Source organism: Bufo bufo, chromosome 4, assembly GCF_905171765.1.
Source record: "Bufo bufo chromosome 4, aBufBuf1.1, whole genome shotgun sequence".
NCBI classification, from domain to species: domain Eukaryota; kingdom Metazoa; phylum Chordata; class Amphibia; order Anura; family Bufonidae; genus Bufo; species Bufo bufo.
In genome coordinates, this window is record NC_053392.1 from 580560477 (window position 1) to 580586662 (window position 26186).

The 26186-nt window shown below is 43.3% G+C and overlaps 1 protein-coding gene across 1 annotated transcript in view; it reads left to right on the plus strand.

Annotated features, from left to right (window-relative positions):
* The window catches only part of HHAT (hedgehog acyltransferase), a 366627-nt gene that overhangs the window by 214860 nt on the left and 125581 nt on the right, over positions 1-26186 (plus strand). Inside the window, 2 exon segments of the mRNA XM_040430369.1 lie at positions 5345-5546; positions 14359-14503. Of these exon segments, the coding sequence (XP_040286303.1) occupies positions 5345-5546; positions 14359-14503 (347 nt within the window).

Sequence of the window (26186 nt, forward strand, 5' to 3'; positions counted from 1 at the left end):
GGTGCAGGGCGGGAGGCATCCGGGCCAGCGCCTTCGACAGGGGATTGGCCAGCACGTAACACAGGGGAAGAGGAGGCAGTGGTGTGACCCGCAAACACAGATTGTGGACCCAGTCGTTCGGCCCACCTAATACAGTACTTTGATGCCATGTGGTGGATCATACTGGTGATGGTGAGGTTGCTAGTGTTCACGCCCCTGCTCATTTTTGTATGGCACAGGTTGCAAATTACAATTCTTTTGTCGTCTGCACCTTCCTCAAAAAAGCGCCAGACTGCAGAACACCTACCCTTTGGCAAGGTAGATTTCCGCAAGGGTGTGCTCTGGGGAACAGTTGTGGGCCTGTTTGGTGTGGCCTGCCTTCTCCCTTTTGCCACCCCACTGCCTCTTCCAGCCTGTAGCGGTGCTGTGGATCCCTCCCCCTCTGTACTGCTGTCCTCGCTCGGCTTGCCATCTTCCCAGATTGGGTCAGTGACTTCATCGTCAACCACCTCCTCTTCCCCTACCTCAATCTGCTCATCCTCCTGACTTGTTGACCTAACAACAACCTCAGTTATTGACAACTATGTTTCATCCTCATCATCAGCCTCTTGAGGCACTAATTGCCGATGAATTATTGGCAACTGTGTCTCATCATCAGCATCCACCTCGTAAAAAAAAAACTAATTGCCTTTCCCCACCGTCATCTTCTTGTGACTGTGGATGCTCAAGAGTTTGGGAATCAGGGCACAAGATCTCATGTCCCTCTTCAAGCGGGCACGTTGAGTGGCCCAAATGAAAGAAATGGCGCTGAAAAGAGCTCCTTGGAATTTCCGAGTGTGGGATCACTTGTTTGGCAAGACTCTCCATGGTGGAAGGAAGTAGGATCAGGGTGAGGATTGTGCTGACCAGACTCTTGGCTACTGAGACTGGACTTGGTGGAAGACAGGGTGGTGCTTAACCGACTGGAAGCATTATCTGCTGCAATCCAACCGACCACCTGGTCGCACTGGTCTGACTTCGAGAGCGTTGTCCTGCGCTACCCTGCAAACTGGGACATGAAGCTAGGTATCGTGGATGATTGTTTTTCTTGTGCTCTGGCAGCAGGCACAGTTTCAATGCGCCCAGGGCCACGGCCTCTGCGTGCACCATCAGCATCACTTCCCTGTCCCTTACTGCTCACCTTCTTCATATTAAATGTTATATACTGTATGCTTGAAAGTATGTCATACGTACAGTAGCGTAGGATTTGTAAGTGTATGCGCAAAAAAATTAAAAAAAGGTATTTGTGATGCGCACATGTTACACAGGAGAAATACCGCAGATAATGTCGCTGATGTCAGCAGCAGCTAATATAAAATTACAGGGAATGTCACAGGTATTTTGGATGTGGAAACGTTACACAGGAGAAATACCGCAGATAATGTCACTGTCCGCAGCTTACACCGTCTACAGAAAAAGTACACTGGATGTCACTCATATTTTTTGGATGTGCACACGTTACACATGGGATGTAGCGCAGCTAATGTCACTGTCCGTAGCGGACACCGTCTACGGAAAAAGTACACTGGATGTCACAGATATTTTTGGGATGCACCTATGTTACACATGAGATGTAGCGCAGCTAATGTCACTGTCCGTAGCGGACACCGTCTACGGAAAAAGTACACTGGATGTCACAGATATTTTTTGGATGTGCAGTTGTGCACACGTTACACAGTAGATGCCACTGTGCTGTTTTTCTGGCGGGTTGGTGGGGCCCAGTGCTAGGTATGGCATAGTCGGCATAGTTTTTTTGGATGCGCACACGTTACACAGGAGATGTAGCGCAGATAATGTCGCTGTCTGCAGCGGCCTAACTATTGCACACTATTAAGCGCAGGTTGCGCTAAAAATATATATTGCTGCTGCCACACACAACAATAGTCCTTAAAAGGACTTTTGGGTCTCTGATAAGTTTTTCTACTGAAAAAATAATAATAATTTCACTCCCTACACTATCTTTCCCTTCTTCAGCACAGCTCTCCCTGTCTATATAGCACCCGATGACGTGTTCCGGCCAGCCAATCACTGTAATGCCAGTAACCAACATGGCTACGGCATTACAGTGAAGGGCAGTACTTACCTGCGTAGCAGCCAGCAAACGTGCGGGGAGGAGACTCGAGCATTGTGCTCGAACACATGCGGTATTCGGCCGAGCATGCTCGATCAACACTACTCTCCAGGTTCAGAATTGTAAAGCAAACATACAAATCATGGCACGCGACGTGCCAGAGGTGTTAGAGCAGATTCAAAAATATGTAAGCACTACATGGTAGTATTATATGGGCACTTTATGTTAGCGTTAGGCTACTTTCACACTTGCGTTGTTAATTCCGGTATTGATATCCGGCAGAGGATCTCAATACCGGAATTAAACTAAGCTGTTTTGATTTTGCACATCAGGATGCATTCGTTCCATTAGGATGCGGTTGTGTGAAATCAAAATAGAAAAATCGGATCAATCACTAAATACATTGAAAGTCAATGGGTGACGGGTTTCTTAGGCTCCTAAAAAAACTGATTTCTCAATATTTTCAGTGCCGAATCCGTTTTCTTCAGTTTTTATGGCCGGATACAAAGCGTTTTCATGATCCGCAAAATACAGATGCGGTTCGTGTTGCATCCGCGTTTTTTGCAGACCCAATGGACAAGTACAAGACTTGTTTTATCTTTTTGCGGCATGGACATACAGATGCGGACTGCACATGGATCATCCATTTGTTTTCTGCATCCATATGTCCGTTCTGCATAAAGATGATTATGTGGAACACAAACATTGAAAACAATAGGTCCTCGAATAAAGTACGGACGGCACATGGACCACATCTGTATTTTGTGGGTCTGCAATTTACGGATTGCAAAACGGATGCGGTTGTGTTCATGGGGCCTTACTCTCCATTTCTTCTCTTTCAAAGTACTTTGTCTGGTTGCTACTTGGTATCAGTCAGCGCAGTGGTGACAGACACGACCCTTACAGCTTGGCTAGAGGTGCCTATAAACGTAAGAGAAAAGTCAGCCAAATACGACAGTTTTGCAGGAACTGGATGACTGTCATGGCGGTGTGCCAACTCTCTCCGGACATCATGTGGGCATGCTACATGTCAACACCCAATTTTTTTGTACTCAAGGAACATAAGCTGCTGCCAGAGACTTCTACCATTACTCATACACACTTTGGTGAGATGAGGGCCCTTGTGTATGAGGGAATCGGGCAGAATAGCGGTCCATCCAGCATCCTTAAAGTGTATGGGGACCTGGCACCTGCAGCATGTTATAGAGCAGGAGGAGCTGAGCAGCCTGATATATAGTTTTATGGGAAAAGACTCAGTAGAACCTGTATTATATTCATTTACATGCCTCAAAGAGGTGGGCCTATCAGTGATTGACAGCTGTCAGTCACTGGTAGGACCGCCCACTGGACCCCTTAAGCCCAGAATGAGCAGCAATTTAAATCAATAAAAGGGGAAAATTAGAGCCTGGCAAAAATTGGTAATATCGCAAACTGATCGTCTGACATTAGTAAAAATGATCATATTACCGCTGGTTCTTTGTCCGATCTGTGCTTCCCCCATCTGGATAGAGGATGCCTTTTTCTATAGATTGGAAGTTTTAATAAATGACCTAATTTGGGGGAGGAAGAGGGTCCGCATAAAGCAGAGGTATCTGTGGCTGGCTGAGTCAGATGGGGGACTATCACTCCCTTTCTTTCAAGGCTATTTTTTTTCTGCGCAGATACAAAGATGCTGTAATGCCGGCGAGAATGCACTAGGGCAGTACTTAATTAGGGTATCAGGTAGGTCATTTGATAATATTTTTACGCACTTCGAATTTGCACATTTTGGCACTTTGGACACTAGATGTTCAATTGCGAGAACACTACAGAGGGTCTGGGACACATTGGAAACGATTTTGCAGGTGACACACGTTTTTCATTTTACCCCGTTGTGGGAGAATCGGAATTTAGGGGAATTTTTGAAAATAACTGATTACACTTACTGGAGTTGTAGGGGCATCGCTAGAGTGGCCCATTTGTTTGTTGCAGATCATTTTAAAGTTATAGGGGACTTTAACTTCACAAACACTTTTTTGGATCAATTTATGTACGCACGCTTAAAACACGCCTGCGACGTTAGACTTAATAAAACATATATGATTACTGAACAACATTTATTTTTTGGTTTATTGTTTTTCTCACGCAGGGAAAAAGATTAAAATGGCACAGATTTCCTCGAAAAATGCAAGATTCACTGTCCACGGTGTTTCCTCTTAAAAGTATACTTAAATGGGAGCAGGAATTTAAAATCTCCCCCCTTCCCTGGCCACGGATTTTTAAAAATATAAAAAAGGTAGTATTGGCAGCCAGCTATAGATTGATCCAGTTTAAGATTTTACATAGGCTATGCTATACACTGCAAATGCAGGCTAAGTTTGCTAATAACCGAGGCAGACCCAATGTTGGATATATCCATCTTTTATGGGAATGCAGTGCGATAAAGCGCTTTTGGGAGCAGGTATTTATAGCACTGCGGGGGGATTTTCCCCAATCTTGTGTACCAGATATGATTTCTGTAATTTTGGGCTCTTATATACCTGACAGTCCTAACCCTTCCGTACATCAATTAGCCTGGCTGAAGGGCTGTTTGATAGCAAAGGTTCTGATAGTCAAGAGATGGGGTTCCCCCATTTCCCCGTTACTTGAGGAGTGGAGACGGATCATGTCCCAAATAAAGCTGTATGAGGAGGTTGAGAGGCGAAGTAGGTGAGGTACGCGTTATTATGCTGCTCTGCAGAAGTGAGGTGAACTGACTAGCTCAGCTTGAAGGGTGGACTATATGGACGGGTACGGGGGGGGGTACGGGGTTCGGGCTATCAGCGACAGCAGCTAAGGGAATAGCGGGGCTTAAAGATATTAGGCTTGAGTTTACAGTGTTGAATTGAACGTTATTGTCTATGATAATGTTGAAATTATATCATTATCTCTGTCATATTTGTATAAGTTTTTCGTTTTTTTGTGTTTTTGGCTTATTTTTCCGCTCTGTCTAATAGCTTTTTTGTAATTATTATTGAAGAAAATAAAATATTTAAAAAATAAAAAAAATTTATGAATAAAAAGTTCTACGGAATCATTTCCTATAAAACAAAATATCAATCTGCTCAGCTCCTCCGGGTCTATAACATGCTGCCCGCAGCTCAGACTCCATGTTCAGTGCGACAGGTTCCCTTTTCAGACCTGCTGCACTGAATTCAGGAATAAAAAGATTTTTTTAAAACCTGAAATTTGAATTTGTCTTACTAGAAGGAATGACCCCATCATGTCTTTCGGCAGGTACATTTACATCCCAATGGGAGGCTCCCACTCAGGGCTTGGAGGAATGCTGCTCTCCACTGCATCTACCTTTATATTTGTAAGCTACTGGCATGGAGGCCATGAATATCTCTGGTACTGGGCAGTACTCAACTGGACTGGAATCACTGTGGAATATGGACTGAAAAAGCTCCTTGCTTTACCATCTCTTCAAGGCAGAATTGTAAGTATTAGAGAACTGGGAGTGAAGGTCAGGGCTGCATCCATCGGAGCAGTGGACTATGCGTAGTGAGAGGGATTCCAGATATTTCCTGGCCTCTCCCCCACTAGGGGGAGCTCACTGTATACAGACTTATTGAGATGCCAGTGAGTTATAAATTCCGTTAGGGGAGGACAACACGGTGCTGACGAACGCACGTGGCCAAGCTTTGGCCACCATTGTTGGAGGTCTGTCCTTGAAGTGGGTGGGGTGTGCCACATCCGTATAGACGAATGTATGTAAAGATGCGGCACCTTCCGACGGCCACACATTTGGAAGATGTACAAAAACCACACAAACCCTTTAAATAGTCTCCTTGTTACTTTTCATTGTTTAGTATATTATTTCATGTATAACATGATTATAATGTTTATTAAAGGGGTTCTCTGGGATTTTGATACTGTTGCCCTATCCTCAGGATTGTTCATTGATATCAGATTGGTGAGGTCCAACTCCCAGCATCACTGCTGATCAGCTGTATGGAGATGCCTCTGTGCTAACGTGATGTCATCAACCCCACCCTAGGCTGATGACATCACGTTCATTAATCACAGGAGCAACTGAGTTCCATCCAAGTGAATGGGTCTGCAACACCAAGCACTACTACTATCCAATGTTTGGCGTTGTGCTTGGTAAGCTGTCAGGAGATCACGTCGCTCTGATGAGGGCAGTAGCTTCCTCGGCCAGGATGCCAGGTGTTGGATTCCCATCGTTCTCATATTGATGACCTATTCTGAGGATAGGCCATCAACATAAAAATCCTGTAGAACCCTTGTAACTGAAAAGTCTGAGTAATATATAAAACTATAGAAAGAATACACTACAAACTTAGTCAGCTTTCTATGCATCGCTGCTTCTTCTGAGAGTTGTTAAAATGGAAATGATGCATTTGATGGAAGACTTCTAGTAGACAAAGCAGAAGAATATTAAAGCTGTCACTCAGGTAAGTGTAAATGATATTGAGACAGCAGATAGGATTTGTATCACGTTGATATTCCAGGCAGTAACAGGTTTATAGCTCTGAGCCTTTCGCCTGCGAAACACCTGGTGTGTAAGGCTCCACTCCAGGATTGTAAAACTTTGTGCCGATTAGTTTCTTAATACATCTCATACAGCTCCTACAGAGCTCCAAAACTTCTGCACAGAGAGAGAGAGTTGAATGATGAAATTCTGGCTTCCTGCAGCCACCACCAGGGGGAGCTTGTTTGCAAAAGCAAGCAAACGGAAAGATGCCGCAGCACCTGTGGGCTCTAATATACAGTAGATATAAAAAGTCTACACACCCCTGTTAAAATGTCAGGTTTCTGTAATGTAAAAAAAATTTGACAAAGATAAATCATTTCAGAACTTTTTCCACCTTTAATGTGACCTATAAACTGTACAACTCAATTGAAAAACAAACTGAAATCTTTTAGGTAGAGGGAAGAAAAAAATAAAATAAAATAAAGTGGTTGCATAAGTGTGCACACCCTCTTATAACTGGGGATGTAGCTGTGTTCAGAATTAAGCAATCACATTCACAATCCTGTTAAATAGGAGTCAGCATACACCGGCCATCATGTAAAGTGCCTCTGATTAACCCCAAATAAAGTTCAGCTGCTCTAGTTGGTCTTTCCTGAAATTTTCGATTTCCCTAAGTCTTCCATCCAGCCAAGTGTCCTACAATCAGGCTCTGTCAAAAACCACATAATCAGTGTAAGTGTTTTGGTGCGTTTTTTGTGCCTAGAGCTTCTGGTGCTTGCAACATAGTCTCTGACCCCAGTGGTTCAGCTGCCAACTATAACTGGGACTATCACAAGTGGTAGCGGTCTAATTGCTCCTCTGCAATAAAGTCCAGATCCCTGTACAGAGATTAAAGGCTATGTACACCTTCGGAGGCAATTTTTGTTTATGATTGCATTTTACTCATTTATGGCTAAAAAATCATATTTTCAGTTGGCCTTTATTAAAAATATTTAACCGTTCTGTCACAAAGGGTAAACTGTTTTTTTAACTGTGTGACTAGTACTTGCACTTTGTGCCATCATCTATAGAGATGAGCGAATTTCCGCTTATGAAATTCGTTCACACTTCGTTTGTTGGTAAAAGGTGAAATGCGTTATGGATTCCGTTACCACGGACCATAACGCAATTCTATGACGGAATGCATAACGGAATTTGAAATTCACTCATCTCTAATCATCTATTAAACCTTATCTCTAAACTGCTGAGGAGTCATAAGCACTTATTTAAGCCACATTCCTATTAGTAAGATAAGACCGGAGCTATAATGAGTGTTTGTGATGTCAGAAAGCAGAGATAAGGAGCCCCTCAGCTCCCCAATTGACGGAAAAGAGAGAAAATCTATAGAAGGCTACTAGGGAATCTCAAGGCTGTACAGAGAAAGGGGCTCAACATTTTTAAAGGCCAATTGAAAAAATGTTTTTTAGTTCAAAATGATTACAATGCAATAATAAAAAAAAAATTGCCCCAAGGGTGTACAGTACATAGCCTTTAAAGCTGGCTTGCCAAACCTTCTGCCCTCCAGCTGTTGAAAAACTACAACTCCCAGCATGCCTGGATCAGATATTAAGACATGCTGGGAGTTGTAGTTTTGCAACAGCTGGAGGGCCGCAGGTTGAGCATCTCTGCTTTAAATGGTGAATACCAGGGGAGTGCCGGAATAACACCCTTACGGTTTAGCCCAATCCAAAGCAGTTAGTTTGTAGAGGGTGTCCACATTCACTGAGCAGTACCAGGAGTTTTTCGTTTGGCTGGGAGGAGTTAATATTCTCCCTTCTGGAGGAGAGTTAATTTGCATACTTTTTTTTCCCCAAGGAGCATTGCTTCTACGTCTCCATACACTTTTGGAGCTCTTCAATGAGAATGAGTAGAATTGAATGTACATTTGTAAATCCTATTGATTTGTAAATGAATCCTCGTATTTACTGGAGCCACATAATCTCCTGGTACAAGAAGTGGAGGATTACTTAGAATTTGTCTTGGTTATTGATAGTTGTGCAGAAGATGGGTGAAGTCACGAACCAGTGAACGTACAACCGACCACGTTCAATATACTGCCGCTTCTTGTTGTGGGGGTTTAGACATCTTTCTGATGTATATTGTAGCTGTAAGACTACAGATGAAAGATCTTGTAATTGTTTTCTGTAGCAGCAGAGTGACATATAAAGGCAGCAGGCCAGCGAGGCTACAAATGGACTTTCTAAGGTTAACATTGGAGATCAAACATTTGCTATTGATCTGGGGCCTCGAGAAATGTTTGCTGTATGTTGTAAGACATTAACATGAGAGCTGGATCCAATCTCTAGAGGTCCCTGTGCAGTCTGTGCTGCATTTTTTTTCTTTGCATCCTCCATAATCGTGCCATGCTGTGCCAGTGCCAGCTGGTGCTCATCTAAATGTGACTTCAAGTGCATCCTCTACTTTCAAAGGGTTGTCTGAGATTATAAAAAAAAGTGACAGCACTACTTTTGGCAATGGGCTTCAAATTCAAACTGGGCATAACTGCAGTACCAGATACAGCCCTTGGATAAGGGTGGCACTGTTTCAGGAAAGTAGGCAAACCCTTTTTTTTTTTACTCTCAAATTCGTTCGTTTTTGACACAGTCTGGGAGATTTATCCAGCCCCAGTGCCTGACTTGTGGCATCAAAATGTCTCACATTTTTGTGCAAGCCCTGTTTCGAGCAAACATTTGCGACTTTTGCAAAGGGGTGGGACTTTAGCAGCCTGATACATTGACCATTACTTGCGCCAGTTTTCTGCCAGCTCCTAGCTGGTGCAGATTTCAGATTGTGGTACAAAGACAGGCCTGCCAGAATTATGAAGAAACGTTCACCTCTTAATAATCTGACATCAATGCTAACGAAATCAAGAATTCTCTCCCATATTTTCCAAAGTGTACCACTCGGGTGCAAATACTCAAGATCATAGCTAGGGGTGCTGGTGTCCCGGATGTTGGGTGCCAGAGGGACACTAACAAGCCACTCTCCTGCAGTCAGGACTAGAGAAACAAATGTCATTTTTTCCAGGGGAAAACTATAGAAGTAGTGATAGATAGTGGAGCAGTAGGTGGCATGGGTGCCATAGGCTTGGTGCAACAGGGGACTTGAGACCCCTCTACCACATAAGAAGGCACCTGGATAATAAATGGCATGCAATAGGTGTTATAGATTTTACATTAGGGCCCAGGAACTTCAAGTTACACCTCTCTGATCATTCATTGCCTTGGGTGAAGGAAAACAACTCTGCAGACATTAAATCAGCAGGGGGTGTCCAGGAAACATTAGGTTCTGTATCTTGGGAAGCCGGCTTCTCTGGATGTGACTCGATAATCAGACTCGATATAAGCCAAGATCAGTGGAAGATAAGTCAAGACTAATACTTGCACCCATAGGCCTCTTTCACACGAGCGTGTCCGGATAAGGTCCGGATGCATTGCGGCAAACCCGCGCGAGTAGGTACCCAATTGCAGTCAGTTTTGACTGCGATTGCATGCCGTTGTTCAGTTTTTATCGCGCGGGTGCAATGTGTTTTGCACGCGCGTGATAAAAAACTGAATGTGGTACCCAGACCCGAACTTCTTCACAGAAGTTCGGGTTTGAGATCGGTGTTGTGTAGATTGTATTATTTCCCCTTATAACATGGTTATAAGGGAAAATAATAGCATTCTGAATACAGAATGCATAGTAAAATAGGGCTGGAGGGGTTAAAAAATAAATAAAAACTAATTTAACTCACCTTAATCCACTTGTTCGCGCAGCCGGCATCTCTTCTGTCTTCTTCTTTGAGGAATAGGACCTTTGATGACGTCACTGCGCTCGTCACATGGTCCATCACATGATCTTTTACCATGGTGATGGATCATGTGACGGACCATGTCATGTGCGTAGTGACGTCATCAAAGGTCCTATTCTTCAAAGAAGAAAACAGAAGAGATGCCGGCTGCGCGAACAAGTGGATTAAGGTGAGTAAAATTATTTCTTTATTTTTTTTAACCCCTCCAGCCCTATTGTACTATGCATTCTGTATTCAGAATGCTATTATTTTCCCTTCTAACCATGTTATAAGGGAAAATAATAAAGATCGGGTCCCCATCCCGATCGTCTCCTAGCAACCGTGTGGGAAAATCGCACCACATCCGCACTTGCTTGCGGATGCTTGTGATTTTCACGCAGCCCCATTCACTTCTATGGGACCTGCGTTGCGTGAAATACGCACAATATAGAAAATGCAGCGATTTTCATGCAACGCAAAAGTGATGCGTGAAAATCACTGCTCATGTGCACAGCCCCATCGAAATTAATGGGTCCGTATTCAGTGCGGTTGCAATGCGTTTACCTCACGCATTGCACCCGCGCAGAAATCTCGCCCGTGTGAAAGAGGCCTTAGGCCCCTTTCACACAAGCGAGTTTTCCACGCGGGTGCAATGTGTGATGTGAACGCATAGCACCCGCACTGAATCCGAACCCATTCATTTCAATGGGGCTGTGTACATGAGCGTTTTTTTTTTTCACGCATGAGTTCTGCGTTGCCTGAAAAACGCAGCATGTTTTATATTCTGCGTTTTTCACGCAGCCCTGGCCCCATAGAAGTGAATGGGGCTTCAGTGAAAAACGCATTGCATCCGCAAGCGTGTATACAATGCGTTTTTCACTGATGGTTGCTAAGAGATGTTGTTTGTAAACCTTCAGTTTTTTTATCACGCGCGTGAAAAACGCATCAAAACGCATTGCACCCGCGCGGAAAAAAACGGAACAACTGAGCGCGATCGCAGACAAAACTGACTGAACTTGCTTGCAAAATGGTGCGAGTTTCACTGAACGCATCCGGAGCCAATCCGTATCGCTCGTGTGAAAGGGGCCTTACTCCATATTGTATGTAGAGGTGGTGTTCAATTATCTTGTGGCTTAGCAGCCCCTGTCTGATTATGGCTGTTTGTTCCATGCACGTCACTCACCGTCCCAATAAAAAGTGTTTAATTAGCTTCTTTATGTAGAGTACAGGAGAGACCGGTCAGATCTGCCTGACTTCATAATCACCGTACAGATAAGACACTTCCTGAGTAGTGCAGAGACAAATTGTACATTCCCAGGTCAGCGGGATAAAGACATTAGCATGATAATATAATACACTTACTTTCTTCACGTGGCCTGTTTACAGTATTGAAGCTGTGATGAAATTGCCTCATTAAAGGGGTTGTCCCACAAAAAATATTCGCCACTTTTCAAACCAGCACCAGGATCTGAATACTTTTGTAATTGCATGTAATTAAAAATTTAGTATAGCCACTGACTTATTTAATAAAATGTATCTGAATAGCGCCATCTGCTGTTTGTTCTTTTTCCTATTTTGCTATCCACCTGGCTGAGGTGGACGAACATGCTCAGTTCCATCGTTCAACTAAAAGCATAAGAATAAGAATGAAGGAACCAACTAGAGTTTCTGGCCATATAAAGAAGCAACAATAAAGATGGAATGGATATAAATTATCCGTAATATAAAGTAAATATGTTTATAATTTACTTGAAGGAGCAGCATCGCAATCTATTCTTAAAGGCGTTGTCCAAGATGTTTTATTTTATTTTTTTATTCCTCTCTTCCCCAACAGTACGATATACTTACCTGCTAGGTTAGTATAGATCTCTTCATAGGCTCTGCTGAGCTGGGGAGAGGAATAAAAAATAAATAAATAAGGACAACCCCTTTAAGATATCTTATGAATGTTAAGGGGGTTGTCTAATCTCAGACAATGGGGGTATTTTGCTAGGATATGCCCCCATTGCCTTATAGGTGTGGGTCCCACTGCTGGGAAATGCACCTATATTGGCAACTGAGCCCCGCAAGGTGGGGGCTGGAGGACTCTGGTCCGGCCACCACCAAGCGCTCTCCCCATAGAAGTGAATGGGAGCACATTGCGCGTGACCGGCCACCGCTCCCATTTACTTCTATGGGCCCGACGGAAATTGCAGAGCCAGCGCTCGTCTATTTTCGGCAGCCCCATAGAAAATGAATGGAGGGCGGCTGTGGTTGCGCAGTGTGCCCTCCACCTATAAGACAATGGGAACATATCCTAGCAATATGCCCCCATTATCTGAGATGAGACAACCCCTTTAAAGTGAAATGCTGCATTTTTCCAGATGCCATACCCATATAGTCCCTTAAAGGGATCTTCCACACCATATTTTTCGCCCTATTAGACACACCGGCCCATAAGACGCATTGAGGTTTTAGAGGAGGACAATAAGAAATAAATATTTTTCATTACACCTCAGGTTAGACCACCAATCAGACCCCCAATATTAATCAGACCTCAGCTCACAGTCCTCCATGCCTCATATCAGCCACCAACCATATGTGATCAGCCCATAGCCATATGTAATCAGCACTCAGCCATATGTAATCAGCCCCCAGCCATATGTAATCAGCCCCCAGTCATATAATCAGCCCCCAGCCATTATTCAGCAGCCCCCAGCCTCAGATCACAAAATAAATAAACCACTTACCTCTCCTGCTCCTGGACGCCGCCGCTCCTCTCCTCCAGCGCGATCCTCTTCCTCCTGTTTTCGGCTGTGCTGTGAACTGGCGCGCACAGCGTGAGGTCACAGAGCGCCCTCACGCTGTGCGCAGCCACTGCACAGCCGACAGCCGAGGACCAGGAAGCAGTGAGTACAGAGCCTTCACCGATTCCTGGTCCTCCGGTACTAATGAGCGCTTCCATAATAGAAGCGCTCATTAGTATTCGCCCCATAAGACGCAGGGGCATTTCCCCCCCAGTTTGGGGGTAAAAAAAGTGCATCTTATGAGCCGAAAAATACGGTATCTTCAGGATATTCCATCAATATCAGATCAGTGAGGGTCCGACACCTGGCACACCGATCAGCTGTTTTTGGCAGCCACCAGCAATGACAAGTAAACAGTGGACAGAGCCGAGAGCGCAGCATGGTGTAGCAATCAGTTCAGCGCTCTCAGGACTACTATGCATTATAGTGATTTATTTAAAGCTTCAAAAGAGTGAGTATTCTTTATACCTCAAGAATAACTTTTTGAATAAGACTAATAGGACTGAATGGATTATGTGGATATAATTGTGGAGCCTGAGTGCGGTTCTGAATCAGGTCGCGGTATACTACAGGTGGAGCAATAGTCGATGATTTAAGTGACTCCTTCATAAATAACAAATTGCACAGCTAGATATGCAAGGAAAAATTTGAAAACTGTATGAGCTTATGTGGATGTCTAGCTTCATATTTTTATTTTTTTTCAAAGTAAATGGTTTAAAAATTCTTCATATATAGTCAGAGAGTAGCTAGCAGAACTCTTTTATTCTGATACAGAGCTCCAAATCCACTGCATAGATATAGGGCTAAATGGTAACATGTTGCCTGCAGTGACCTCTAGGGGGAGCTTATGAGCTGCACACTGTTATACATTGAACGGAATAGAACAGTCTGCAGTAAGCTCCCCCTAGTGGTGACAGTCAGATTACTTTTTCATTATATCTATGTAAAGGATCTGGAGCTCTGTATCGGAGAACTCCAACTGCTATAAGATGGCACGGTGTTAATGGTGAAGACTCACTTTAAGCCCGCTGCAGCCATGTTGCACTAACCGTTATTCACTCGTCATAGCTCTCTATCCAGTTTTTCAACCATTTCCTGCATGCCTCATGCATTATCGCACAGATCCTATCCCGTCTATTTACCTCTCGAGACGTAAAAAAGCCACGGCTCCAGATAACAGCTCGTATCCTGCTTCATCCTTCCTATGTATTAACAGGATCAAGGTTTGTCACCGAAGACGTATCGCCGACTTCACGCTGCTCTGGCATCTGTTTCCACCGCTCTGCTGATTCTTACCAACCTCGTGTTCCTTGGAGGGGAGCAGGTTGGAAAGATATACTGGGAACGACTGTTTGTACAAGGTAAGTGGCTCATAACTGTAATCATTTCTATTCAGATGCTTCTCTCAGTGCAGGAAATGAGCAGAATCGCTGTCTAAGCAGTTTTAGGAATGGCTGCGCATACGTTTTCTTACTATCCTGAGCAATGTCTTTTCTAACCACGTTACAATGTCAGGACTAGCGCGAGTCGCATCAGCTGACATTTCCAATAAATCAGTCGGGTACTGGACTGTGATAAAAGCCCTCTTGCATTTTCTTACCTGTAAAAAATAGTTTAACAGAGTTTTTATAGGAGTTTTATTTCATGGGCTTCTCTTCCACTCTGTAACGATATTATAAAAGAAGCCTCGATACATTACTGACAGTCAGGCTACAGTTTTTAACGGAAAATACAAATGTGATAGCACTCTACATCCAGCATTCTGCCCTGCCTCCATGCTGGATGAGGCATTGGTGTACATTTTGGCCAAAGCGTAATAAGCCACTCACCACGTCAAGGTCGCCTCTATTGAGTGGTCCCTAACACTAGTTCCTACCTGTTTATGGGCCATGACAGCCACACACATGTTGTGCATGATGTGCACCTACATACAGGTTGTGCTGACCTAATCCCCCACAGGCTACAGTTTTTCATGGCCATTTTTCAACCATTTGTGCATCCGTTTTCTGGCCGTCATTAATGGCCTTTCTGCATCCATTTTTAACGACTGTGAAAAAAGGCTATTAAAAACGGATGATTTTCATTGGGTTTTGCTCCAACCCCTGCAGTGTACTCAGTATATATAATGCCCCCTCATAGTGCCTCAGTATAAATAATGCACCTCTTTGTACCCTATATATATATATATATATATATATATATATATATATATATAAATAAAATGGCCCCCAGTTGTGTCTCCATATATAATGCCCCCCTCCGATCCCTGCTAGTGCTGTCATAAAAAATAAAAATAAAATACCTCATCCATTAAAGTCTCCTACCGTCTTCTGTAGACAGCTCCAGTGCAAACCAAGCCTTTCCATGGTAACAGACTTCTTACAAACCCTGTGTAGTCTGATTTTGCCGTCCTATGCACTTTTATCAGTCCTCTACTTCTTGCTAACTGACCAAATGTTAAAGGGGTCCTCTCACTTCAGCAAATGGCCTTTATCATGTAGAGAAAGTTAATACAAGGCACTTACTAATGTATTGTGATTGTCCATGTTGCCTCCTTTGCTGGCTGGATTTATTTTTCCATCCCATTATACACTGCTCGTTTCCATGGTTACGACCACCCTGCAATCCAGCAGCGGCGGTCGTGTTTGCACACCATAGAAAAAAAGCACCAGCCTATGTGCGCTCCCACGGTCCCAGCCACTAGAGAAGCCGGCATTTTTTTCCTCTGGTGTGCAAGCACGACCAACACTGATGGATTGCAGGGTGGTCGTAACCATGGAAACAAGCAGTGTATAATGTGATGGAAAAATGAATCCAGCCAGCAAAGGAAGCAACATGGACAATCACTATACATTAGTAAGTGCCTTGTGTTAATTTTCTCTACATGATAAATGCCTTTTGCTGAATTGAGAGGACCCCTTTAATAAAGGGTTGAAGTATGGAGTATGACTGCAGGACACGTTTTGTTTGTAGTCTGTTACCATCTTACTAAACCTTTATAGCTCATGTAAAGGCAGCGTCCGTATTTCATGGTAACGCTTAGGTTTTCTTATTTATGATGGTTGCTGGCATTTCATACATTTGGGACAGGACTCTGCATTGACTCCTGTGAATACATTACTGTTATACATTGCTTGGTTGCCCTTTGTTTTGCTGACATAATCGTTAGCTGTGCCCTGATTTGCATAAAAGACAGCATGAGCGGTGGATAAACTGGCTGAATGGGCAGAAAGCTGGCAGATGGATGGCGTTCAGCCTTGAGAAAAGTAAGGTTATGTATAGTTTTACCGCCAAAAAGGTATTCGCCCTTCTCTCGATTTTGTGATTTCTCAGGTTGTCTTATATTACAAACCGGATTCCAAAAAAGTTGGGACACTATACAAATCGTGAATAAAAACTGAATGCAATGATGTGGAGGTGCCAACTTCTAATATTTTATTCAGAATAGAACATAAATCACGGAACAAAAGTTTAAACTGAGAAAATGTACCATTTTAAGGGGAAAATATGTTGAATCAGAATTTCATGGTGTCAACAAATCCCCAAAAAGTTGGGACAAGGCCATTTTCACCACTGTGTGGCATCTCCCCTTCTTCCTACAACACTCAACAGACGTCTGGGGACCGAGGAGACCAGTTTCTCAAGTTTAGAAATAGGAATGCTCTCCCATTCTTGTCTAATACAGGCCTCTAACTGTTCAATCGTCTTGGGCCTTCTTTGTTGCACCTTCCTCTTTATGATGCGCCAAATGTTCTCTATAGGTGAAAGATCTGGACTGCAGACTAGCCATTTCAGTACCCGGATCCTTCTCCTACGCAGCCATGATGTTGTGATTGATGCAGAATGTGGTCTGGCATTATCTTGTTGAAAAATGCAGGGTCTTCCCTGAAAGAGATGACGTCTGGATGGTAGCATATGTTGTTCTAGAACCTGAATATATTTTTCTGCATTGATGGTGCCTTTCCAGACATGCAAGCTGCCCATGCCACACGCATTCATGCAACCCCATACCATCAGAGATGCCGGCTTCTGAACTGAGCGTTGATAACAACTTGGGTTGTCCTTGTCCTCTTTGGTCCGGATGACATGGCGTCCCAGATTTCCAAAAAGAACTTCCATTTTGCCACACTCCATTTTAAATGATCCCTGGCCCAGTGAAAACGCCTGAGCTTGTGGATCTTGCTTAGAAATGGCTTCTTCTTTGCACTGTAGAGTTTCAGCTGGCAACGGCGGATGGCACGGTGGATTGTGTTCACTGACAATGGTTTCTGGAAGTATTCCTGAGCCCATTCTGTGATTTCCTTTACAGTAGCATTCCTGTTTGTGGTGCAGTGTCGTTTAAGGGCCCGGAGATCACGGGCATCCAGTATGGTTTTACGGCCTTGACCCTTACGCACAGAGATTGTTCCAGATTCTCTGAATCTTCGGATGATGTTATGCACAGTTGATGATGATAGATGCAAAGTCTTTGCAATTTTTCGCTGGGTAACACCTTTCTGATATTGCTCCACTATCTTTCTGCGCAACATTGTGGGAATTGGTGATCCTCTACCCATCTTGGCTTCTGAGAGACACTGCCACTCTGAGAAGCTCTTTTTATACCCAATCATGTTGCCAATTGACCTAATTAGTGTTAATTGGTCTTCCAGCTCTTCGTTTACTTTTTCCAGCCTCTTATTGCTACTTGTCCCAACTTTTTGGGGATTTGTTGACACCGTGAAATTTTGAATCAACGTATTTTTCCTTTAAAATGATACATTTACTCAGATTAAACGTTTGATCTGTCATCTACGTTCTATTACAAATAAAATATTGACATTTGCCATCTCCACATCATTGCATTCAGTTTTTATTCACAATTTGTTTAGTGTCCCAACTTTTTTGGAATCCGGTTTGTACATTTATAATATTATTTAAGGGGTAGTAAAGGTTTTAAAAAGCCTAAAAACTTCAATAAAAAGAACTATGGGTTAGATTTACAGTATCAAAACGGGTGTAAAGTAGAACTGGCTTAGTTGTCCATCGCAACCAATCAGATTCCACCTTTCATTTTTCAGAGCTCCTTATGAAAATGAAAGGTGGAATCTGATTGGTTGCTATGGGCAACTCAGCCAATTCTACGTCACACCAGTTTGATAAATCTCCTCCTATATGTGAGGGAAGCCAAAGTGTGACAACTATGCAGAAATCAAGGGAAATGTGTATTTTTCACAGCGCTGTACTGTGTAACTTAGACGGAGAAGAACTGAAGATGTGATTAGCAGCCAGAAGCAGACATTTACCATACAGTGCCAGTCAGCTGCATCTAAAGCTTACAAGATATTGGCCCTGATTTATCAAAACTGGTGCAAAGAAAAACTATCTTAGTTAAGCCTCATGCACACTTCCTTGGAACACAGACCGTGAGATACTGGCCTGGATTCCTGCTGAGTGCAGGAGCGTACGGCGTCTTTGGTTGCTATGACGCTGTGCGCTTCGTGCCGCCGCTGCTGTTCATACACTCATATGATCTAAACTAATTACTGTACAGCAGCAGCGGCACGAAGCGCACGGCGTCATAGCAACCAATGATGCCGTGCGCTCCTGCACTGAGCAGGAATCCAGGCCGGTATCTCACGGTCCGTGTTCCACGGACGTGTGCATGAGGCTTTAGGGTACTTTCACACCAGCGTCAATCTGTATGCAAACGGATATCATTTGTAGACTGATGCGGATCCGTCTCACAAATGTATTGCAATACCGGGTCCGTCTCTCCGGTTGTCATCCAGAAAAACGGATCCGGTATTTATCTTTTTTTACATTTTTAAAGGTTTGCACATGCGCAGACCACAAAACCGGATCCGTTTATACCGGAACACTTAGGGCCAGATCCGGCATTAATGCATTTTAATGTAAAATGATGCCGGATTCGGCATTCCGGCAAGTGTTCTGGAATTTTGGACAGAGAAAATACCGCAGCAACTGTACAGTGACTGAACTGAAGACATCCTGATGCATACTGAACCATTAGTGCAGTTCATGTCTAATTATGTACGGTGGCCCCCCTGACAGAACGACCCACCAGGATCTTCCATGGCCGATCGACTGCATGGAAGTTTTACATCACCAAACACAATGCCAAGCTTTGGATGGAGTGAGGTAACGCAGGCTGCCACTAGAACTTGGATTAGTGGAAACATGTGAGAAATTACGCTTCTCTATCTGGCGGTCCGATTTGGTGAGTCTGGGTTTGGTGAATACTTGGAGAACATCACCTGCCTGACTGTTTGGTGCCAACTGTAAAGTCTGGTGGAGAAGGGATATTTTTATGTGGTTGTTTTTCATGGGTTGGCCTTGGCCCCTTACCTCCAGTGAAGGGAAATCTTAATGGTTCAGCATACCGAGACATTATGGACAATTGTAGGCTTTCAGCTTTGTGGAAACAGTTTGAGGAAGGCACTTTTCTGTTCCAGTGCACAAAGCAAGGTCCATAAAGGCATGCTTGGGAGAGTCTGGTGTGGAAGAACCTAACTTGTCGCCCAAAGTCCTAACCTCAACCCCATCCGAAACCTTTAGGATCAATTAGAACAGAGATTGTGGGCCAGTCCCTCTCATCCTACATCAGTTTCTGACCTCACAAATTCTTTTGTGGATGAATGGGCAAAAATTCCCACAGACACCCTCCAAAATCTTGTAGAAAGCCTTCCCAGAAGACCAAAGGGGAGACCAACTCCATAATAATGTCATTAAAGCGTATTGGAACCCAATACTTTTGTCCATATAGTTGTCACGGATGGTTATGCAGAAAACTAGAAGTCACAAATAAAGATCCAACTGACTTGATCCCAAACTAAGGAACAAATGGGTGAGCCCTACAAAAGCCCTAGAGCTCTCCCTGATTGCTCAGCCCATGCAAAGATCTTTATGATAGAAATTTGCCCCGTACCTAGACTGAGTGACACCGGAAAACCCTATAATAGTGAGCGGACACGACCACCGGCTCCCTGCACTCAATACGGAGGGAGTCAGGGTCACCTAGAATCAAGCCAACAGGAAAACACAAATAAAGGAATAGACTTATCTGAGGAACCAGCAGTTGCATCATCTAGCAGTGAGCACAATCCAGGAAGTGGTATAAACTGCAAAAATTGAAGCAGTATGGGAGGGGATATAAAGGGAGGTGATCACTGCTAATAGATGACAGCTGGGAGAGGGAGGAGAGAAGACAAAACAAAACCAAAACAAAAGAACATCATGCAAGAGGTACTGAAGAACGTCTGTCAGAACTTCTCAGAGATCTGGCGGTGACAATAGTGTATGTAACAATGTAGATAATGTTCTTCTCTGGTACCAGTTATAACTATTGTAGTATGGTGGGCTGACTCTGCAATGGAAAGTTAGATCATTCTTGCCATACTTCTCCAGAATGTCTTCCAGATGTCCCTTTTCAGCAGACTATGGGGGGAATTGATCATGAGGGTAATATTTTTCAGTTTTTCTTGAGTTCTGCGTTGGAGTACTTTGTACCAAATTTATCAAATGTCACATGGTGTTTGTTAAATCTGAATCTGGTGCATCTTCTGTCTAGAAATATTACTCCAGTTGCCCTACACCACCCTTGTACTGGAGTGTGTTTGTGCCGTTGTTTTTTTTTTTTTTTTTTTTAGAAAGTCTCATGGATAAATCTGTAGTAAAACACATTAACAACTTTACCACCCACTTTTCAAAACTGGAGTGAGGGGTATATAAATCTAAAAAGTTGCTAAATTTTTGCACAATGGACCCAAAAAGTCCCAAAGCCCCTAGGTTGTGACTTTTCTGAGCCAGAATTCTGGAGTGCAGAACATGATACATTCTCCCCACCACCACCATGCCTCTTTATAGGTGGCCACCCTCCTCTCTATGCCGTACCTCAGACACTTTGATGCACTGTTTGAGCACCAGGACTGAGTCTGATGATAATTGAACTTCTTGGAGGGCTGCTTTGCAAGAGAAAGCAGCCCTCCATTCAGCGCCTGGGAGAATTTCCAAGTCTTCTAGTAGTCCGGGAGGTGTCTCCTTTTTCTGGGACCCTCCTAAACGTTTCAGGAGACTTGACAAACATAAGTTAAATGTTACTGAAAACCAGTACAGTTTTTCCAGTAAATATTCTTGTGTGAACTAAAATTTTCCTGCAGTATAGTCATAATCTTGAGAACCTGGTGCTTCAGGTAGACGTTGACTTCTTGAACCTGAATGTGACTTCTTTCATGACACTCATTTACTAGCGGCTTTGATAACACACTCGTTTGCTTAGATGTCACATTTATAGCACAAAATCAGCTTCAGTTGTGTAATAAGGCATGACTTAATTACCAGGGTTTATGTTAAAATGCATTCTTTCCTTCTCCTATACTTAGTGAGTAACGGACATGACGCCAATTAAAATCTAAAATATTCACAATGTGGTAGCTACTCATTCACATTCAGTTTTTATCCTTGAGCTACGCTCACTAATCTGTTAAAGGTTAGAACATTTTTATTTCACAAAAGCCAATAAAGAACAGAGAGCGAAACATAAATTTCCTTTGTATTAATTCTTCATAGTCCATTGATTTTTCAAGCAATAAGATTAGAAAATATTCTGGGTAATATTCATGTAAAAGCTCCAGGTCTGTTTGTCTGTTGAAGCTCATGATTAGGCGTTAGATGGTCAAGAATCGGGCATTGGTGGCCAGAAGGAGGTAAGATTTTGGGAGTGAAAAATAAATAGCTTGTCCACTCGAATGGGTGACCCGTTCCTGTGGTCAGTGGACATCCCAGCAGTCAGGACACCTCAGATCAGACACGTCTAGTCTTCTATCCTAGAGATAGGTGATGAGCTGTCATTTTGCTAATACCACTACTGCCTTACAACTCTAGGGTCCAGGGTTTGATTCTAGCCAAAGCACAAGTTATCAAGATTGGATGTTCTACCTATTGATATGTGGGTTTATTTCATCTTCTCACAATTCTCCCCCCCCCATGTTAAATGATAGCAACCAATCACTGGTAGGGTTGATCATGCTGATTAAAATGATACCTGTCTTGTGAAAATCGGTTGCAGAGTTACAGAGTAAAAAGATCTTTATTCTTTGCGCAAATTAGGGTTTCAGTGTACTGAGGGGGCGTGGCCATCACTGGAAAACTGAGGAGCACATAAGGGCTAGGCTCTGCCCTTCGGTGCACCGAGGCCCTCATTTGCATAGAGAATAAAAGACTTTTTCCTTAGGAACACCGCAACCGATGATTTTCATAAAACGGATTTCATTTTAATCAGCAGCATCAACCCTAACTGGCAGTACGCCTGGTTTAATAGGTTTGACCCAGCTGCTCTTTAAGGTCCAGCAGACATTTGGTGCCGACTTTGGTGCCAATCACTTACTGTGATTGGATAAGGAAGCTCTGTCTTAGGCTATTTTCAGACTTTGCACTTCATGCAGCCGAGGGTTTTTGCCACGCATTTTTCAAGGCTATGCCAAGAATGTACTGATCCATTTGTGGTGCCGTTACTGCGCTGACACCTCATAAAGCCACAGCATGGTTTAGCTGCATTCAGTGGAGCTAAACCTATAGCAGGTATGCATGAAAACCCACGGCAGAACCTACAGCACAGCACAGTGGTTTCTACCGTGGGATACACGGCAGATTTTGCCGCGGTCAAAGTTCTTCATGTGAACCTACCTGCACATTGTCCATCTGTGACAGCTGCTCTTCAAATGAATGAACGGGGTCATGGGGTGTGTCAACGACCTATTCCTGGAATGAACTGGTTGTCACCATTTATGCAGTACTTGGAAAATCTGTTTCTGTAGTATATGTTATATGTATATGTCCATATATACCAGCTGTATAGGTAATGTAGAGTGCAACGAAACACAAAAAATGCGATTATCCTTTAAATTGAATCTGGCCATATACTTCCAACAGCTATCGACAGCTATCCATAACACATACATGCAAGCAGAGCTCGGCTAAGAGGGGACAAAGCCGCTGCCAGACACTTCTTGAAAGTGGAAACCCAACTGCCTGACTCTTAGGCCTCTTTCACACGGGCGAGATTTCCGCGCGGGTGCAATGCGTGAGGTGAACGCATTGCACCCGCACTGAATCCGAACCCATTCATTTCTATGGGGCTGTGCACATGAGCGGTGATTTTCACGCATCACTTGTTGCGTTGCGTGAAAATCGCAGCATGCTCCTCTGGGTCCATTCACGCATCCGTGTGTGTTTTGCGGATCCGCAAAACACGGACAGCGGCAATGTGCGTTCCTTATTTTGCGGACCGCACATTGCCGGCACTAAGAGAATATGCCTATTCTTGTCCGCTATTGCGGACAAGAATAGGACATGTTCTATTTTTTTCAGGATCGGAATTGCGGACCTGGAAGTGCGGGTCCGCAATTCCAGATCGGGGCCGCACGTCATGCGGCCCCATAGAAATGTATGGGTCCACAATTCCGTTCCGCAAAATGCGGAATGGAATTGCGGATGTGTGAATAGAGCCTCTTTGTGCGTTTTTCACGCAACGCAGGCCCCATAGAAATAAATGGGGTTGCGTGAAAATCGCAAGCATCCGCAAGCAAGTGCGAATGCGGTGCGATTTTCACGCACAGTTGCTAGGTGACGATCGGGATGGGGACCCGATCATTATTATTTTCCCTTATAACATGGTTATAAGGGAAAATAATAGCATTCTGAATACATAATGCTTAGTAAAATAGGGCTGGAGGGGTTAAAAAATATATATATATTTTAACTCACCTTAATCCACTTGTTCGCGCAGCCGGCATCTCTTCTGTCTTTTTTCTTCAGTACCTGGGTAAAGGACCTGTGGTGACGTCACTGCGCTCATCAAATGGTCCATCACATCATCCATCACCATGGTGATGGATCATGTGAATGACCATGTGATGAGCGTAGTGACGTTACCACAGGTCCTTTACCCAGGTCCTGAAGAAAGGAGACAGAAGAGATGCCGGCTGCGCGAACAAGTGGATTAAGGTGAGTTAAAATATTTTTTATTTTTTTAACCCCTCCAGCCCTATTTTACTAAGCATTCTGTATTCAGAATAATATTATTATCTCTTATAACCATGTTATAAGGGAAAATAATACAATCTACACAACCTTGAACCCAAACCTGAACTTCTGTGAAGAAGTTCAGGTCTGGGTACCACAGACGGTTTTTTATCACGCGCGTGCAAAACACATTGCACCCGCGAGATAAAAACTGACTGCAATTGCGTACCTACTCGCGCGGGTTTGCCGCAATGCACCGGGACGCATCCAGACCTAATCCGGACATGCTCGTGTGAAAGAGGCCTTACTTGTCCAACATGTGCTGTCTTGGGAAAGTCAGGACACCCCCATGCACATTAGATGGTGGCCAGTCCCACCAAAATTGGCACATTCGATTGACAATAATGTATACTCGGTGCTGTATTAAGTACTCATTGTTTAACGCTAGTGTTTTACCTCCAGACTCCAGAAGTCGCCCATATTTACACTCATGTCTAATACACTCTACACATTATTCATCAGACAGCTGCTAGATGACTCCTAAATCCCGGCAAATCCAGATAAACAAACATGTGCAAAGCCAATTCCAGGAGACATCTGCCAACGCTTTTGTAATAAGTATCATCAGCCAGAATACTCTTATTGCCTTCTTGTAATTAGTTTTTATCCATCACTTAGGAGCCAGAAACAGGTTATTTGTTACTAGTTAACCTGCAGATTTAAAGCCCAGTGTAGACGAGACCCTTTGTCGTTATTTCAGGACTGATTTCAACATTTCCGGTTATATTTCTTTTATGCGTTCTTTCTATTATAATAGGTGCTAAGGCTTGACATGAACAGGTTATGAACATGTTATGAAAGCTTCAAGGTGTTAAGAATTTAACTAAGGATCCAAAAACAGGGTCAGATTCCCCACTAGAGTATCATCCAGGGTGCCCAGCCATTAATAAGAAGATGGACCAAAAGGTCCATCAGAAGACAACCTTGTTTGAAGCTGATTTGGAGCCAATCGCTTGCCACTAGGGTCTATTTCATATGGATTCACAAGTAACCTGTTATAATTTATTACTGTGACCTGTGCACACAATGTTAATGGCATAAATTATTATAGAAAAGAGAAAAAAATGGCACAACTCTTCGATATCTACTCAGGTACCAAAAGATATCAGCTCACATTGTTGTGCATGAATAGGCACAACGCTGTTATAGATACAGGTATGAGCACAATTGTGTGGATGGCTCTCTCTGCTGGACTGCAACTGTGGACCGATGTTTGATCACTAGTATCTGGACTACAACTATCATTTATGTTGGATAATTATAGGTCATCTGGACACCAACTTGAACATGGAAAAGACAAAGACATAATATTTTTGTTATTGAGATGTGACTGTGCTTTTTAGGAGCCTCCCTGTCCTTTCATCAGGTCAATTGGTCCTGAAACGCATTATTATATATCATTCAAAAATATTATTCCAAGGAAGTACGCTGGCTGAAGAACTGTGTCTTTTCCATTTTAGGAAGAAAAAGATGCCAATGAGCTCTTCATGTCTCAAGGCCTATTTAAAGGGTCGAACATTGACTTATAGGATAGCTGCCTTACATCTGGTGGTATTAAAGGCAGAGCTTGTTAAAAGCTCATTTGCATCCCTTTCTTTCCAGAATTTGAGAGGAGCATGTATGACCTATAAGTCTCCTTAGTCTTCCCAAGGAGAGATAGTACCCCCCAACTCTTTTCAATTTTAGATTTGAAACCTAAACCATCAACAATGTTATTTGGGATGGAGATAACCGTTTACATGCCCATGTCTGAATACACTGATGGTGGGCTCTCAGAAACTGTTCCAATCTTGACCCTAAGCATTCTAAACTATAAGGTAGAAGATATTTGGGTAACTGGGTATCTACATATGGCTCAAGATATCCTGAGATGACTATTGCGAGATGATCAGCTTTTTTAAAGCTGGTCATCTTGCTCCACTAATTCTGTACCCAAACTAGCAGGAACCATATAGTACATTTAAA